At 44.5% G+C, this 17,255-nt stretch overlaps 1 protein-coding gene across 1 annotated transcript in view; it reads left to right on the top strand.

The window, feature by feature from the left end:
- ADRB2 (adrenoceptor beta 2) overlaps positions 1-13,760 on the top strand; it is an 88,425-nt gene extending 74,665 nt beyond the window's left edge. The window contains exon 2 of the mRNA XM_084838679.1: positions 11,808-13,760. Coding sequence (XP_084694805.1) covers positions 11,808-11,842 — 35 coding nt within the window. The 3' untranslated portion in view covers positions 11,843-13,760. The remainder of the gene's footprint in view (positions 1-11,807) is intronic.
- The last annotated feature ends 3,495 nt before the right edge of the window (positions 13,761-17,255 follow it).

Genomic DNA, 17,255 nt, shown 5'->3' with positions numbered 1-17,255 from the left:
TGACCACGGAAGCGTCTTCGGACAGCGCTGGCTCTTCGGCTTAGAAACGGGGATGAGCACCGCACCCTAGAGTCGGACACGACTGGTTGGGGACACCTTTTACCTTTTTAAGTTCACTGAGGGGGGGAAAGGGGGGGATTATTCTTTATTCATCCTTTATAAGGTGAAGATAAGGTGCAAATGGTGTAACACTAGGGAAAGACTGCTCCTGACCTATTACTATAAAATAGTGTGTGGTCGTGAATGTCTGCATTACAGAGAGAACTAGGCTTCTGTAAGTTTGTAGTAGAGATTCGTAAGTGCAGATCTCCACTACAAACTTATATTGGCTTTTATATCAGTTTAAGCCTTATCCCCCCCTCATCCATAATCTTAGGAATTATATTTTGTTGAGGGTGCCAATAATTATTCTTTAGAGAATCCTAATCCTCCCGTTGGAGAACCCTGGAGAAGATGCTGATGCTAGGGAAAGTGGAAGGCAAAAGGAAGAGGGGCCAACCAAGGGCAAGATGGATGGATGATATTCTGTGACAGACTTGACCTTGGGGGAGCTGGGGGTGGCAACGGCCGACAGGGAGCTCTGGCGTGGGCTGGTCCATGAAGTCACGAAGAGTCAGAAGTGACTGACCGAATAAACAACAACACCAACAATCCTCCTGTTAGAATTACGTTTCCCTTGAGGGAAGGAATGGCAATTGAACCAGTTTGTCTGGGTGGAGATATGCCCTAAATGAGTGCTTCCAGATGGAGGGCTCCTAGCGCTACCGATCAAAAGGCACCATGTGGCTCTTCAGTCTGTTCCTCCTTAACTGATTTTTTTCTGGAAAGAAAAAAGACAGAAGAAGCAGTGGGAAAACATGGGAGGTTGCCAACTGCAAATGACGTCTGGACCCACAATGTAAATCCATGAGTGATGCAGGTAGGGGTGGACGAAAGTCACTTACCTGACCTCGAAGCTTTTCGCGGTGGGGGGGAGGCGCTTCGCTGCCCCCCCCCACGAAGTTCAGGCCGGGGGGGGAGGCTTCCTGCCTCACCCGGCCGAAATTCAGGCCGGGGGGGGAGGCTTCCCGCCTCGCCCGGCCGAAATTCAGGCCGGGGGGGGAGGCTTCCCGCCTCGCCCAGCTGAAATTCAGGCCGGGGAGGAGGCGCCTCACCTCGCCCGGCCGCGAACTCAAAAGTTTTTTTAAAAAAAATAAAACGCCCCCGTGATAGGCTACGTGACGATTAACGTAGCCTATCACGGCTAGATCTGCAAAGTCAGCCATGATAGGCTACGTTAATCGTCACGTAGCCTATCACAGGTGACTTAAAAAAAAAAAAACGCGTACGCAAATGGCGGCCCCCATAGGGAGCCGCCATTCGCGTTCCTTATTTGGTCGCTGTAGTCTACATAAAGATTTATGTAGACTACGGCGAAAATAAGGGCAACGCAAATAGCTGCCGCTCCCGCCCCGGACGAACACCCGCCGAACCGCCGACCGGACCCGCCGCTGGGAGGGACATTCGCCAAAGGTAAGTCCCGTCCCGGGGGGGGGGGGCGGGGGGCGGAGAATTTCTCCCCGAAACTTGTTCGGGGGGCCGAACACGTTGGCGCTCGGCCCCCCGAATTTTCGGGGAGAAATTCTCCGCCATCCCTAGATGCAGGGCTATTGCTCAATAAAGGATTCGCCTGCAAAAATCCAGTGTTCGGTTTTCAACCTGGCCTTTAGGCTTTGGCGTTCTCATAGAACAGCCCTTCACAAAACAGCAGGGCCCATTCCCTGTGTCATACAGTGATTGTGGCAAACTGAAGATGTTGACCTGGTTCGGATGCCACACTAAGCCATCGTTTAGCATGATTAGAATGAGTCCCAGTGAGCCTTGGATTCACTCGCTCCCCTTCTTCCTCCAGCACAGCTGCAAGAGGAGTCCGGAAGCATTCACTTCTGTTTTGCTTAACCACAGCTTCATCTGGTTTAAGAATGGCATAGGAATGGCATTAGAAATCTGTTGACAAAGCAATCAGAGCAACTTGAATAGGAATCCTAGACCTGCATCTCCCCCCTGAGACTCCCTCTAGCTCATAAGTTCCCTGTCTGCTTTAAACTATTCCAGTAAGAAAAGTAAAATTCTTATCTTCCAATCCAGTGGCAGTGTATCATGGATCCTTCTGTCTCCACCAAAGTCAGTCAGTGCAGTAAAGCAAAGGTTCCAATTATCTCCAGTCGAGCCATATCAGGGGAAGAGGAAGTGGAAAATATCCGAAAAGTATCCCAGAAAAGAAGGGAGAAGTTGTGGCAGGAGAAGCAGCAGAAGTAGCCATTGTATGTGCCTAGAACATCTTTTTATATTGACTAGAGAGAGGAGCAGATCCCCGGCCCCATGTTTTATGTCTATTTCCTCATTTGCATGAACTTACACAAGACATGGGGGAAGTGTAAGTAGAACCTTGTTTTTCTGTAGAGTTTTGCATGGGTCAGTTTGACACCAGCACGTATGCACATTCTTCTAAACATTCCAGTAATTCATAGATGATTCTACATTCTCTGTGAAACCATTGTGGTGCCTGTTAAGACTATTATTTATTTAAGTGAATTATCAGGACTGTACTATCAACTTCAGCTGACATGTAAGATTTAGCAAAACTCCAAGCAGCATATGCAGAGCTGGATTTTTCCATCGTGGGCCTCCATCTTAATCCATCATGGCTGCTCTAGAACCTGCAGAATCCAGTGGTCCCTTGGGCCTAGCAGGGCCAAACCAACAGTCATGTCGTTCAAACCTGTCAATCTCTGTTTAATGTACACTATGCTTTGTTTGAAACAAGTAAACTTCAAAGCAAGTATTATGAATCAGGCTTGTATCAATAAACCATAATTAACATAAACCACAGTTGTAGGGTTTGGACAGCACACTAAACTGTGGTCAATTAAAATTGGAAGTAAAAACCTCTGAAGTCCTCTCCCCGGGGGTGGGAGGGAATAGGTAGTGTGTGAGCCCAACACTTGCAGTGACTTGTTCTCATCATGCTAAAAATGGTTTAGCATGCTGTCCGAACATGGCCATTATGTGCTTCTTGCCCCTGCAATCCTTTTGGGACTAGGTGAGCAATCTGAATGGGACAATAAACGGCATTTGGGTCAGTGTACATAATGAGGCACTTATCTCATTTACACAGCCTCTCTCCACCCCCTAGACAAATTGTTCATAAATTCTTCAGCTTCAGCAGTCTCAGAAAAATAAACTGTTTCTGAGTGGGATATGAAAGAAAATGCTAAAAGTTGAGTGTTTAAAGAAGAAACTATCAGTGCCGGACCACTGCCACATGGCATCCTGACCTCTTTTTTATGTAATGGCCTCATTTTCTGTGAACATTCTAACACAAGAGTTTGTTAATGGAGAAGAACATATGAAGAGGGTGACTTGAAAATCACTAATGAAAGGTATTGAGGGGGTGGGGGAATTTGCACAGAAATCATCAAGCTTAAGAGTGCTTTATGCATGGCAGTAGGCCACTCAGAGAAAGCTCCTTTGGGCTGCAGCTGAATATGCTGAGAGCTAAAGGAAGTAGCTTCATGCAGTGTTCCAGAAGTGTTGCATAGCTTTGGGTCACTGGTTGTCCCAAACAATTTCTGGGTTATCCAGAAAGAAATACAGTGGCCCAGTTCAGACAATCGTATTTCAGCTTAATATCTCAGCTGGAGGCAGCATACAGCCATCAGGACTAGTAGCCATTGATAGCCTTGTTGCTGTTCATTCGCTCAGTTGCTTCCGACTCTTCGTGACTTCATGGACCAGCCCATGCCAGAGCTTCCTGTTGGCCGTCGCCACCCCCAGCTCCCCCAAGGTCGAGTCCGTCACCTCCAGAATATCATCCATCCATCTTGCCCTTGGTTGGCCCCTCTTCCTTTTGCCTTCCACTTTCCCTAGCATCAACATCTTCTCTGGGGTGTCCTGTCTTCTCATTATGTGGCCAAAGTACTTCAGTTTTGCCTTTAATATCATTCCCTCAAGTGAACAGTCTGGCTTTATTTCCTGGAGCATGGAGTGGTTTGATCTTCTTGCAATCCAAGGCACTCTCAGAATTTTCCTCCAGCACCACAGTTCAAAAGCCTCTATCTTCCTTCACTCAGCCTTCCTTATGGTCCAGCTATTGCAGCCATAGGTTACTACAGGAATTTGTTGTTCAGTCGTTAAGTCGTGTCCGACTATTCGTGACCCCATGGACCATAGCACGCCAGGCCTTCCTGTCCTGTGCTGTCTCCCAGAGTGTGGTCAAGTCAATATTCATTGCATCGGTGATGCTATCTAGCCATCTCATCCTCTGCCGTCCCCTTCTCCTTTTGCCTTCAATCTTTCCCAGCATCAGGGTCTTTTCCAGGGAGTTTTCTCTTCGCATTAGGTGGCCAAAATATTTGAGCTTCAGTTTCAGTATCTGTCCTTCCAATGAGCAGTCAGGGTTGATTTCCTTTAGGATTGACTGATTTGACCTCCTTGCAGTCCAGGGGACTCGTAAGAGTCTTCTCCAGCACCACAGTTCGAAAGCATCAATTCTTCGGTGCTCAGCCTTCCTTATAGTCCAGCTCTCACAGCCATACATTACTACTGGGAAAACCATAGCTTTGATTATACAAACCTTTGTCGGCAAGGTGATGTCTCTGCTTCTTACTATGCTGTCTAGGTTGGCCATAGCTTTCCTGCCAAGGAGCAAGCATCTTTTAATTTCATGGCTACAGTCACCGTCTGCGGTGATCTTGGAGCCCAAGAAAATAAAATCTGTCACTGCTTCCATTTCTTCCCCTTCTATATGCCAGGAAGTGATGGGGCCAGATGCCATGATCTTCGTTTTTTTAATGTTGAGTTTCAAACCAGCTTTTGCACTCTCCTCTTTCACCCTCAACAAGAGGCTCTTTAGATCCTCTTCGCTTTCTGCCATTAGGGTAGTATCGTCTGCGTATCTGAGGTTGTTGATAATTCTCCCAGCAATCTTAATTCTGACCTGTGATTCATCCAACCCGGCATTACTCATGATGTACTCTGCATATAAATCAAATAAGCAGGGCGACAATATACAGCCTTGTCGTACTCCTTTCCCAATTTTGAACCAATCGGTTGTTCCATGTCTGGTTCTTACTGTTGCTTCTTGTCCCTCGTACAGGTTTCTCAGGAGACAGGTAAGGTGGTCTGGTACTCCCATCTCTTTAGGAATTTGCCACAGTTTGTTGTGATCCACACAATCAAAGGCTTTAGCGTAGTCAATGAAGCAGAAATAGACATTTTTCTGGAATTCTCTTGCTTTCTCCATGATCCAGCGAATGTTGGCGATTTGATCTCTAGTTCCTCTGCCTCTTCGGAACCCAGCTTGTACTTCTGGTAGTTCTCGGTTCACATATTGCTGAAGCCTAGCTTGTAGGATTTTGAGCATAACCTTGCTGGCATGTGAAATGAGCGCAATTGTACATTAGTTCGAACACTCTTTGGCATTGCCCTTCTTTGGAATTGGAATGTAAACTGACCTTTTCCAGTCTTGTGGCCATTGTTGAGTGTTCCAAATGTGTTGGCATATTGAGTGCAGCACTTCAACAGCATCATCTTTTAGGATCTTAAATAGCTCAGCTGGAATACTATCATCTCTGCTAGCTTTGTTGTTATTAACGCTTCCTAAGGCCCACTTGACTTCATTCTCCAGTTCAAGTTCAGTGACCGCACTATCATGGCTATCAGGGACATTCAGATCTTTCCTGTACAGTTCTTCTGTGTATTCCTTCCACCTCTTCTTAATCTCATCTGCTCCTGTTAGTTCCCTGCCATCTTTGTCCTTTATCATGCCCGTTTTTGCACAAAACATTCCCTTGATATCTCCGATTTTCTGGAAGAGATCTCTAGTCTTTCCCATTCTATTGTTTTCCTCGATTTCTTTGCATTGTTCATTTAAGAAGGCCTTCTTGTCTCTCCTTGCTATTCTCTGGAACTCTGCATTCAGTTGGATATATCTTCCCCTTTCTCCCTTGCTTTTCTCTTCCCTTCTTTCCTCAGCTACTTGTAAAGCCTCATCAGACAGCCACTTTGCTTTCTTGCATTTCTTTTTCTTTGGGATGGATTTCGTTGCTGCCTCCTGAACAGTGTTACGGACCTCCGTCCATAGTTCCTCAGGCACTGAGTCTACCAGGTCTAATCCCTTAAATCTATTCCTCACCTCCACTGTATATTCATAAGGGATATGACTGAGGTCATACCTGAATGGTTTAGTGGTTTTCTCTACGTTCTTCAATTTAAGCCGAAATTTTGCAAGAAGCAGCTCATGTTCTGAGCCACAGTCAGCTCCAGGTCTTGTTTTGACTGACTGTATAGAGCTTCTCCATCTTTGGCTGCAAAGGACATAATCAATCTGATTTCGATATTGACCATCTGGTGATGTCCATGTGTAGAGTCGCCTCTTGTGCTGTTGGAAAAGAGTGTTTGCTATGATCAGCATGTTCTCTTGGCAAAACTCTATTAGCCTTTGTCCTGCTTCATTTTGTACCCCAAGGCCATGCTTGCCTGTTATCCCGATGATTTCTTGACTTCCTACTTTAGCATTCCAATCCCCTATGACGAAGAGGACATCTTTGTTTGGTGTTAGTTCTAGAAGGTGTTGTAGGTCTTCATAGAACCGATCAACCTCAGCTTCTTCGGCCTCAGTGGTTGGGGCATAGACTTGAATTACTGTGATGTTGCATGGTTTGCCTTGGATTCGTACTGAGATCATTCTATCGTTTTTGAGATTGTACCCCAGTATTGCTTTTCCCACCCTTTTGTTGACTATGAGTGCTACTCCATTTCTTCTAAGGGATTCTTGCCCACAGTTGTAGATATAATGGTCACCTGAATTAAATTCACCCATGCCTGTCCATTTTAGTTTACTGATTCCCAAGATGTTGATGTTCAATCTTGCCATCTCATGTTTGACCACCTCCAGCTTACCTTGATTCATTGATCTTACATTCCAGGTTCCTCAACAATATTGTTCTTTACAGCATCAGACTTTCTTTTCACCACCAGACACATCCACAGCTGAGTATCCTTTCGGCTTTGGCCCAGCCACTTCACTCTTTCTGGCACTACTTGGAAATTCCCTCTGCTCTTCCCCAGTAGTATATTGGACACCTTCCTACCTGAGGGGCTCATCTTCCAGTGTCATTTCTTTTAGCCTTGTGATACGTTCCATGGGGTTTTCTTGGCAAGAATACTGGAGTGGGTTGCCATTTTCTTGTCCAGTGGACCACATTTTGTCAGAACTCTCTGCCATGACCTGTCCGTCTTGGGTGGCCCTGCACGGCATAGCTCATGGCTTCACTGAGTTACGCAAGCCCCTTTGTCACAACAAGGCAGTGATCCATGAAGGGGCAGTGATCCATGAAGGGGAATACCATTGCTTTAACTATGCGGACCTTTGTTGTCAGTGTGATGTCTCTGCTCTTAACTATTTTATCAATATTTGTCATTGCTGTCCTCCCAAGAAGTAAACGTCTTCTGATTTCTTGGCTGCAGTCAGCGTCTGCAGTAATCTTTGCGCCTAGAAAGACAAAGTCTGACACTGCCTCCACATTTTCTCCCTCTATTTGCCAGTTATCAATCAAGCTGGTTGCCATAACCTTGGTTTTTTGGAGGTTTAACTGCAACCCAGCTTTTGGACTTTTTTCTTTCACCTTCGTCATAAGGTTCCTCAGCTCCTTCTCACTTTCAGCCATCAAAGTGGTATCATCTGCATATCTGAGATTGTTAATGTTTCTTCCAGCACTTTTAACTCCAGCCTTGGATTCATCAAGCCCAGCACATCGCATGATGTATTCTGCGTACAGGTTGAATAGGTAGGGTGAGAGTATACAACCCTGCCGTACTCCTTTCCCAATCTTAAACCAGTCCTTTGTTCCATGGTCTGTTCTTGATAGCCTTATCCTCCATGAATTTGTTCAATCCCTTTTTAATGCCATCTAATTTGGTGGCCATTACCACATCTTGTGGTAACAAATTCCATAGTTTAAGTTTCACTGTGTGAAGAAAGAATTCCCTTTGTCTGTCCTGGATCTACCACTAGTCAGCTTCATTGGATGACCCTGGGTTCTAGTATTCTGACGTGGGGGGTGGCGGCGGCAGCGGGGGGATTCTCTTTATCCATTTTCCTACACCATGCATAATTTTATAAGCCTCTAATAAGACTCCCTTACTCACCATTTTTGTAAACTAGGAAGCCCCAGACATTGCCAACTTTCCTCATAAGGGAGTTGCTCCATCCACCTGATAATTTTGGTTGCCCTTTTCTACACCTTTTCCTTCTCTACAATATCTGTTTTGAGATGTGGTAACCAGAACTGTACACAACATTCCAAGTGCGGTTGCATCTGAGATTGGTATTGACATTAAGATATTTGTAAGCAGTTGCTGCACACAGGGCCAAGGTTTTCATCAAATTGTCCACCTCAACTTCAGGATCCCTTTCCTGATCAGTCACTACCAGTTCAGACCCCTTCAATGTATACATGACATTAGGACTTTTTGTCCCAAAGGGCATCACTTTACACTTGCTTACATTGAACCACACTTGCCCTTTTATTGCCCATTCACTCCATCTGGAGAGATCGTCATAGAGCACTTCACAATCCCTTTTTTATTTTTACCACCCTGAATAATTTGGGGTCATCAGCCCATGATAAAGCAGTCTTTGCCACAGTCAAACCAGTGAGAAAATTAATGGCCAAATCACAAGCTCAAGAGACTTTGCAGTGCATGGATGTGAAGGGTTGCATATGATCTTCTCGCAGTGAGAGAAAGCTTGTGAGACCTTCTGAAGAGAGACCATGTTGGTCTTCTAAGATATCAACACCTGAGGACTAGAAGAGAAAAGTGATCATATGTTTTCCCCCCTGAGAGACATGAAATGCTTTCATAGATTTGGACCATAGTTACCATAATAACTTAAAATGGCTTTATAAATGCTAATAAAAGAAGGGAGCATGCTGAGACAAGAATTTATTAGACTGAAAATGAGACTGGATCCAATTATTAAAAGGCAAGAAAAGAAAACAATATACTGAAGAATTATAGATAGCAGTTGCATTATGTGACTCAAGATTGTAACATGCTATTGCTTGAATATATTAAAGTAGAAATGTGTTTGATTAAAATGTACAAAGAGATAAAACTTAAACTCTGAAGTCAATGTACAGCTGCAGGGGAATTTAATACCTTAATTATCTCTGTATAGTTAACAAATGCATCTCGTAATTTGCATAAATCTTGTAGCAGAATTAACATGGTAGTGGGGCCACCATCTTGCTTGACCTGTTAACCCCAAATGCAAGAGATAAATTTTTACCTGAGGAGCCCCATCCTTTCTTGTTCATGCCTGCACAGTCTTGACCAGTCAGGTGGTTAGGCTTTCTTAATATCATGCTTTTCACCTTGTTCATAAATGATCTGGAATTAGGAGTGAGCAGTGATGTGGCCAAGTTTGCGGATGACACCAAATTATTTAGGGTAATTAAAAACAAAAAAGGGATTGTGAAGAGATCCAAAGGGATCTCTCCAAACTGGAAGAATGGGCATCGAAATGGCAAATGCAGTTCAATGTAAGCAAGTGTAAAATGATGCACGTTGGGGCAAAAAATCCCAACTTCAAGTATAACTTGATCAGATCTGAGCTAGCAATGACCACCAAAAAAAAAAAAAAAGAGATCTTGGGGTTGCGGTGGACAGCTCAATGAAAATGTCAACCCAATGTATTGATCAATTGATTGATTTCATTTATACTGCCCAATAGCCGAAGCTGTCTGTAAAAAAGGCAAACTCCATGTTAGGCATAATTAGAAAAGAACTGAGAATAAAACTGCCAATATCATACTGCCCCTATACAAATCTATGGTGCGACCACACTTGGAATACTATGTACAGTTCTGGTCACCACAACTCAAAAAGGATATTGTAGAGCTGGAAAAAGTGCAGAAAAGGACAACTAAAATGATCAAGGGGCTGGAGCATCTCCCCTATGAGGGATGGTTACAACAGCTGGGATTGATTAGCTTGGAAAGAAGGAGGGTAAGAGGAGACATGATAGAGGTGTACAAAATTATGCATGGTGTGGAGAATGTGGATAGGGAGACTTTTTTCTCCTTCTCCCATAAAGCTAGAACCCGGGGTCATCCTATGAAGCTCATTGGTGGGAGATTCAGGGCAGATAAAAGGACGTACTTCTTCACACAGCGCATAGTTAAACCATGGAATTCACTACCACAAGATGTAGTGATGGCCACCAACTTGGATGGCTTTAAAAGGGGGTTAGACAAATTCCTGGAGGAAAAGTCTATCAATGGCTATTAGGCTTGAGGACTATGTGCTACCTCCAGTATAAGAGACAGTAAGCCTATGTACACCAGTTGCTGGGGAACATGGGCAGTGGGGTGCTGTTGCACTTGTGTCCTGCTTGTGGTTTCCTGGTCAACAGCTGGTTGGCCACTGTGTGAACAGAATGCTGGACTAGATGGACCCTTGTTGTGACCCAGCAGGGCTCTTCTTATGTTCTTTTCCAGTAAAATTTTACCAGACCCCTATGAAGCAGGAAATGCAAGGCTAAATATGTATAATGCAAAATAATCCATTATGTCTTTGCTGGCCTTTCAGTGATGACATATGACTGTTTTTAATCCCAGGACATTGATAATCATTATGAAAGCAATGAGGAGTGTTCATAGTTCCAGTTGTTGTTTTTTAATCTAACCTGCCACCAAGGGCTTTTCTACACAAGGCATGTACTGTGCACTCATCATTCCCTACTTACGGTTGTTCATGGGTTCTTTAGACAATGTTGTGACCCTCCAGTTTCAGTTCTGTTTCTAAAGAGCACTTTGGACATGGTGTTTTTAGAGCAGGGAAAATGTGGTACTTAATGGTAAAAGTAAAAGTTCCTTTCACTTGTTTATTTGTGCTATTCTGCTATACCACAGTGCCATCTACAGGTTATGTAGTGGGAAACCAGGAAAGGAAACACTGTGTAGTGCTCGGATCTCAATTCTGTGATGAAACTGAAAGCAGATACAGCAGATTAACAGCCTGGTGTAGAAAAACCCCAAGACTCCTGTGCTACTATTCACCTACCAATGCCATTACTCCCCAAAGCCTTGCATCAGTTCTCCATCACAGTCCATGCAGTTGTTCCCCCTCACTTCCCTCCCCCTGAAGCACCCCTGCTTTATAGCCTCATTCATTGGCTTTTTGGCAAGTACAGCCCACACACTCTGACTGAGCAAAGGCAATGAGGTAGAATTTGACTGACTGAACAATTCCTGCATGTGAGGTTTTGATTTTAACTGAGTTTGGTTTCTCGTTGCATTGAATTTTGGCTTCGCCTATATTGCAGGCCCCCTTTCAGGGCCAGCCCTGAAACCATGAAGCAGAGTGGAATAGCTGCAAATGTTGGGGACAGGGAGTGGTGGTGAGCTGATAGGAGGCAGAATGTGTCATGTGTCTTGCCCCAAGCCACTAAGCTAGCCTGCTGCTCGCTGTGGAGGACATCACTGTCCCATCACCACTGTTGAAGTAAGATTCAGTTGCTGCTTGGTGAGCTTCTGTACATGGAAAGGGGGCAGGGGCGCTATCTTGTCCTTTGCATCAGGCAGCGAAATGTCTTGGGCCAGCCCTGCCCACTTTTGTGTTGGAAAGACTAGAAATTCTTGCTTGATCCCAGCAAAATCAGAGTTGCATTTTTGGGTGACAGCACAAATATAACTGTTACACATCATCTTTGGGAGTTACCATACACCAAGCTGACCAAACTGTATTTCTCTGCCTCACAGATATCCCTGGGTGTCCTGGAATGGTTGAAAGTTGAATGGGCTTCTTCATCGCCATTTGCAGCTCACAGAAGCTTGTGAAGAGACAAATCCAAGTTCAGCCATGCTTCCGTCAGAATGAGAGAACTACACATTCCTTCGTAGAGGGATAAAGGAAAGGGCAGCTAGTAAGCCAAGACTCCAGACTGAAATGGCAGAAATCTGCATTGAATGACCCATTTGGGGGACCCAGCTGTGAGAAACCACATCCATTCTGTGAAGCTCTTATTTGAGACTGAGTTGGTGGAGCCTACGCAGTGCAATAATGAAATGCTTTCTTGGAGCCAAACATCATGAGTTTCCAGAGGCAGGGGAAGAGTTACATATCCTCAAGGACCTGAAAAGCTTTGGGAATACATTTCCACATCTTATTCTGACCCCACATGTGGAAGAGACACCAAACAGCAGGTTTCCTGGTGAAGCCAACAGATTGCTAAGATTGGGACGGGATCTCAGTGCAGCCTATGTGAATATGAAAAGAACTCTGGAAGTAATCAACAGAGAAGCATTATCAAAACTAAATTAGTTTACAATGCCTTTTTGAAACTGGTTTCTGTTCCTGCACATCTTCAGCCAACTTCTTCAAAGCAAAGACCCCCAGAGTGACGTGGTACCAAACAGACGGAAGTGAACCATCGCCCTGAGATAAGATTGAAAAGCACTGCTTAACTTTTACAACTGTTTTTTTTTTTTTTTTTATCAATGTTTACTCAACTTTTATCAACTCAACTTTTTAGAGACAATTCTCACGGATACTGACTGCTGTGTAATTTCATTTAAGTGAGGACTGCAAAAGGTCAGGATTGGAAGGCAGCTTCTCTCTCTTTCTTTCTTTAAACTTTTAAGCAACCAAACACCCCTCGTGTACATTTCCTGAAGTATATGTTCTTGCATGAGCCTACAGCTATTGTAGGGTGCCTGAATTCTTCCTTTGGAACATTAAGAGGTCTGGACACGTCTACTGAACTTGCTCCAAGTGCTGCTGTTGAATAATATACCCTTTGTTCATTTGTTAGAAGAGAATTTGGCCATTCCAAATCTTTGTAGGAAGGGGAAAGAGCCCATACTGAGTGCCTGGGAGGGACAGCTGAGTGCTGGGGAGAAGCTTACATGAGGAGTTGGAGTGGAAAATGGGTGACAGGGCAACTTCAGGATGGGGGTGAAGGTTCAGCGTTGTGGTTTTTAGAACAAAGTTCCATTCCTTGTGCATTAAAGAGTTCTGAGGTATACAAAAAATCCTTTCAAGTGTAACCTTATTCAGCCTGAAAGGTATCAGCTTTAAAATGGAGAAGAAAAGGCTCTTCGTTTTTAGTATTATGTTAAAGGTTTTGTCCCATGTGACTTAACGGACGCCTGGAACTCTCCCATGAATTATGAAGGCTTCTGTCTATGTATGTAGCATCTTTTCCCTTCTGTCTGGAGTTCAGTATTGCCTAGACTTAAAAGACCTTTCATCCTTCACTGTGTATGGCTAAAGAGAAGGCAAACCCTGTGCTGCAAACAGCCAGAAAGCTATCCGTCAGCAGAGAAGCTGGTGGCCTTGCCATTTCAGATGACAAATGATTGTATCGCTCTCACGGACTGTGTGCAAGCATGAGCCTCTGCCCATCAGACCGCTTTGAGCTCCTGGATCCTAAAGTATCATACTGGTGGCAGTGGAGCGGGGAGGGCAGGAGAGGAAGGGATTCAGGACTCTGCAGGATATATTTGCTGTGAAACAGAGACACGTTGGGCTTCCACCTGTGCTGCTCTATAGTTGTGACATGTATTTATTTATTTATTGGATGATGATGTAAGAAGAGATTGCAGAGTTTCTTTTTCTAGCTTCTTAGCCTTCCTTTCTGAAGGGGAGAGGGTGACAAAATCTCATGGAGCAATGGGCCAGTGGCTCCACCAAAATAAAACTGAATCCGCTATATGACAGTGTCCAATATCTGTAGAGGAACATCAGGTCTTACAGTGTGCCATTTCCTGTGTAGATCCAGAAAAGTGTACAAAGGCGAACCTATGGATACACTGCCAGCCAGCGTTCTTCTGCTATGCATTCCCACTCCCTGCTGCTTTCCCAGCGATGCCAAGTGTAGGATGAAAAACAAATATGATTTAAGCGGAGCAGTCCGCTGCATACCCTCATTGTGTACAGTCAGCAGGCCTAGAGCCTTTGTGGATATAAACCAGGCGAGCTTCAGTACGGTCATGGTGTTTATGCATATTTCTCCAGTGGAGGCTCTCCACTGTGGCTTGCTGGCATATGACGCAAGTCAGTTATGAATTAGTGTTGTAAACAAACATCTTCATTGGCTACACTGGCACCTGACCATTATCCGCTACAAACAAACTAGGCATGACACAAAACATCTGCGAATGGTAGAGTGGCCACTTATGAATCGCCAGTAAGGAGGAAATGCATCACCAAAAGAGAGGACAAAAGAGGATAGTGATTTGCATAAAATGTGTATATGCTACTTTAGAGGTATCGATACAAATTTAGAAAGAAGTGTTATAATTTAAATAGAAACAGAGTCAAGCTTACCGTAGTGCAGAAGACTGTGACCAGGTGGCCTGTGTGCCTGCCTGTTCAGTCTGCTGTCCGAGGGCTATCTGATGATGGGCAACAGTTCCTATGGTTCATTCATTATCTTTAAACTGGAACTGGAGTGGACAGCCCTTCAAGCAGAGGACGCCTTCCAGTAGAGGATGTTTCTCTGTAAAAGAGACACATGGCCACCCTAGTAAACAGGGTTTCCTCTTTTTTAAATTAAAAGTGGCTGCAGAGGGTGATTTGAATTGGGACTATGGTGCTGGGCAGTGGGATGGGTGAATCACTTCCCGAGTATCAATTACCATCTTTGAATCTGCTACTCGACAAGTAAATATGTTTTCTATTACAAGGTAAACAGCAGCTTCCAGGATAGATGGGTGGGGTTTAAATTAGCCACGTGGCACACAGGAAAGGGTAACCCCACTTTCCCTGGTGCTGCAGTCCTGATTCAAATTGTGTGCACACACCTGTGGCTAATTTTAAATTTAGAAAAACAAAACACCAGGAGATCTTGTTTAATGGATCTCTCTCACTCTCACATCATATCTAGCTTGGCCCTTAGTATCTGTTTTATGGAGACAATATGACTGAACAACAAGACAATATAATCCTCTCTAGAGCCACTTTCTCCAACCAAGTTCCCTCCAGATGTGTTGGAATACAGCTCCCATCATCCCCAGCAAGCATGGCCATTGGTTTCATTAATAGGGTTCAATAATAAATTCATGTTCCAGCTTCCGGTCAAATTATTTGAATGCAATAGCAGAAATTTAAAATAGCAGAAGTTTAAAAAGGTCTTTCATAGGGCTGACCTTAACCACCCCCACCCCCCGCAAAAAAAAGTTTTAAGGTGTGTATTAAGTTGAGCATACATGACAAAAGAAAGCATGAAATCAGTCTGCTGATTGTTGCAGATAATAAAAGGAATTTTGTGGATAGATTTTCTGCTTTTCAACAATGGCTACTAATCTAAAAAAACAGTGGCCATATATATCACAAAATTCAGAAGGGGTGTGTGTGCGACATAGAATGAATGGCACATTTTATGCCTGTCAAGAGAAATTATTTGGGGTGAGGAAAAGCAGCTCGCACATACACTTTCAGCACAGAACTCCCCATTAAGCGTATCAGCTCAAGTGCTCTGGCCTCTAACAAGCTGCCTATGTGATAAACCAGAAATGCTTATTCAGAGATTATTGATTTAGGACACCAACAGTTCTCTAGAGATGGTAATGCCAGTTGCCAAGGGCCCCTGATGCAGCTGGATCTATCCCTGCCATGCCAAGGTTCTGTAGATCCCTTATGTAGCCACATCAGTTTTAAAATACAACACACACCTTTCTCTCCCTGACCTGAACTAATTCAGTTATTCCCTCCCTGAAAATCACTCACATGGTTAAACTGGGGTTTCCATCTGTTCACAGGGTCCATTGTCCGTCTACTTAAAGCTTACTTCAGCTGGCGCTGCTGTTTACCTAAAGCAAGGTTATTCTTAAGGACATTATATCTCAAGGGTGACCTTTGCCCCTGTGAATCTTTGGAGGCCTTGCTCTGTGTGTCCTTGCCATGTAGTCTATGCCAGAAGGCATGGCAAGTCCTTCGTTGTGGTAGCAACAACACTGGGGGACTTCCTCCCAAGGGAGAACCTCCTCACTCCCGTCCTGCTAGGTTTAGGAGCCAGGCCAGAGAACTTTGGGGCCATTGACTGGTTTAAATCTGCAATATGATGTAGTTGTGTAATTTGGATGTGGCTACATGGCTTCATCAGCTGCATTACTTCTTCAAGAACACTGGTGGAGATGATGCTAGAACAGCTGCCCAGTTTGCCAGCACTGTGAAATCCATGCCATGGGAGTCACAGTCACATGGGTTGCTTGACATTTGCAAAATGTGACATGTGAATAACGTTTCCAGAGCCAGTGTCAGCCAGCAGCTCAAATTTGGGCAGCGCAATCCCCATGCTGGCCACTAACACCAGCATAACCTTGTGAACCTGTTCATTCGAAGAACAAAGTAGACGCATCATGATACTACTTTAAAGAAGAGATAAAACAGCAGCGCTGACAGACACTCCCCCAGTTTCCATTACATCACTTCTACCGCCCACCAATCTTGGCATTATGCATCAAAATTGTGCACTGACAACGCCCCCACGTTAGCCATGTGCAGAAGGAATTGAGCACTGCAGTGATGGCTAAATGATCCCATGATGCCACTTTGTCTAACACACATACAAAATACAGAAGGGCAGCCACAAAGACATCAGAGCACACACCCCAGTACAGAGCATTGTGGCACAGCAACCACAGTTGTCCAGAGAGCTGTGCCCATCCATAGCCATGGATTCCCTGCAGACAAGATCTTAAATCTCATTGTAGCACAAACACCCACTTTTGTCAGGCAAACACATAGAGCCACACAGGTGAGGAAAGAGCGCCAGTCCTATCATAACACCTGCTTCACTCCATAGCTCAGGTGGAAAGATGAATCCATGGAGAACCCATGAAACATGCCAGGAAAAAGTCCCAAAGACATTCATCCCAAATGCTCCACACACTGCTGTCATATTGTTGCCTCTGTGTAGGAAATAGGCTTTTGCAAAGGAGGGAGTTGGATGCACAAGGAAAAGAAGAAACCAAAACAGGCAACTCACAGGCCTGGTTCAAACATAACACTAACCCATGGTTTATTTAATCCATGATTTGTTGCTCTCCCCAGGGTTTGTCTTGCAGACAATCAAACAAACCATGGTTTGTTTTCTCAATCCCTGGGTTCTTTGTTTCCCTCCTACTTTATTGATCCCTCCCTATATTCCAAATGGCACTGCAGTACTGGCATGTAGAGTGGCTGGTTTTCTGACCACTCTTGCC

Source organism: Heloderma suspectum, chromosome 2 (genome assembly GCF_057233095.1).
Source record: "Heloderma suspectum isolate Gila_16-S chromosome 2, 16-S_ref, whole genome shotgun sequence".
In the NCBI taxonomy this organism is placed as follows: Eukaryota; Metazoa; Chordata; class Lepidosauria; order Squamata; family Helodermatidae; genus Heloderma; species Heloderma suspectum.
Note: the sequence above shows the minus strand (reverse complement) of the source record. Positions and strands in the feature narration are given on the sequence as shown.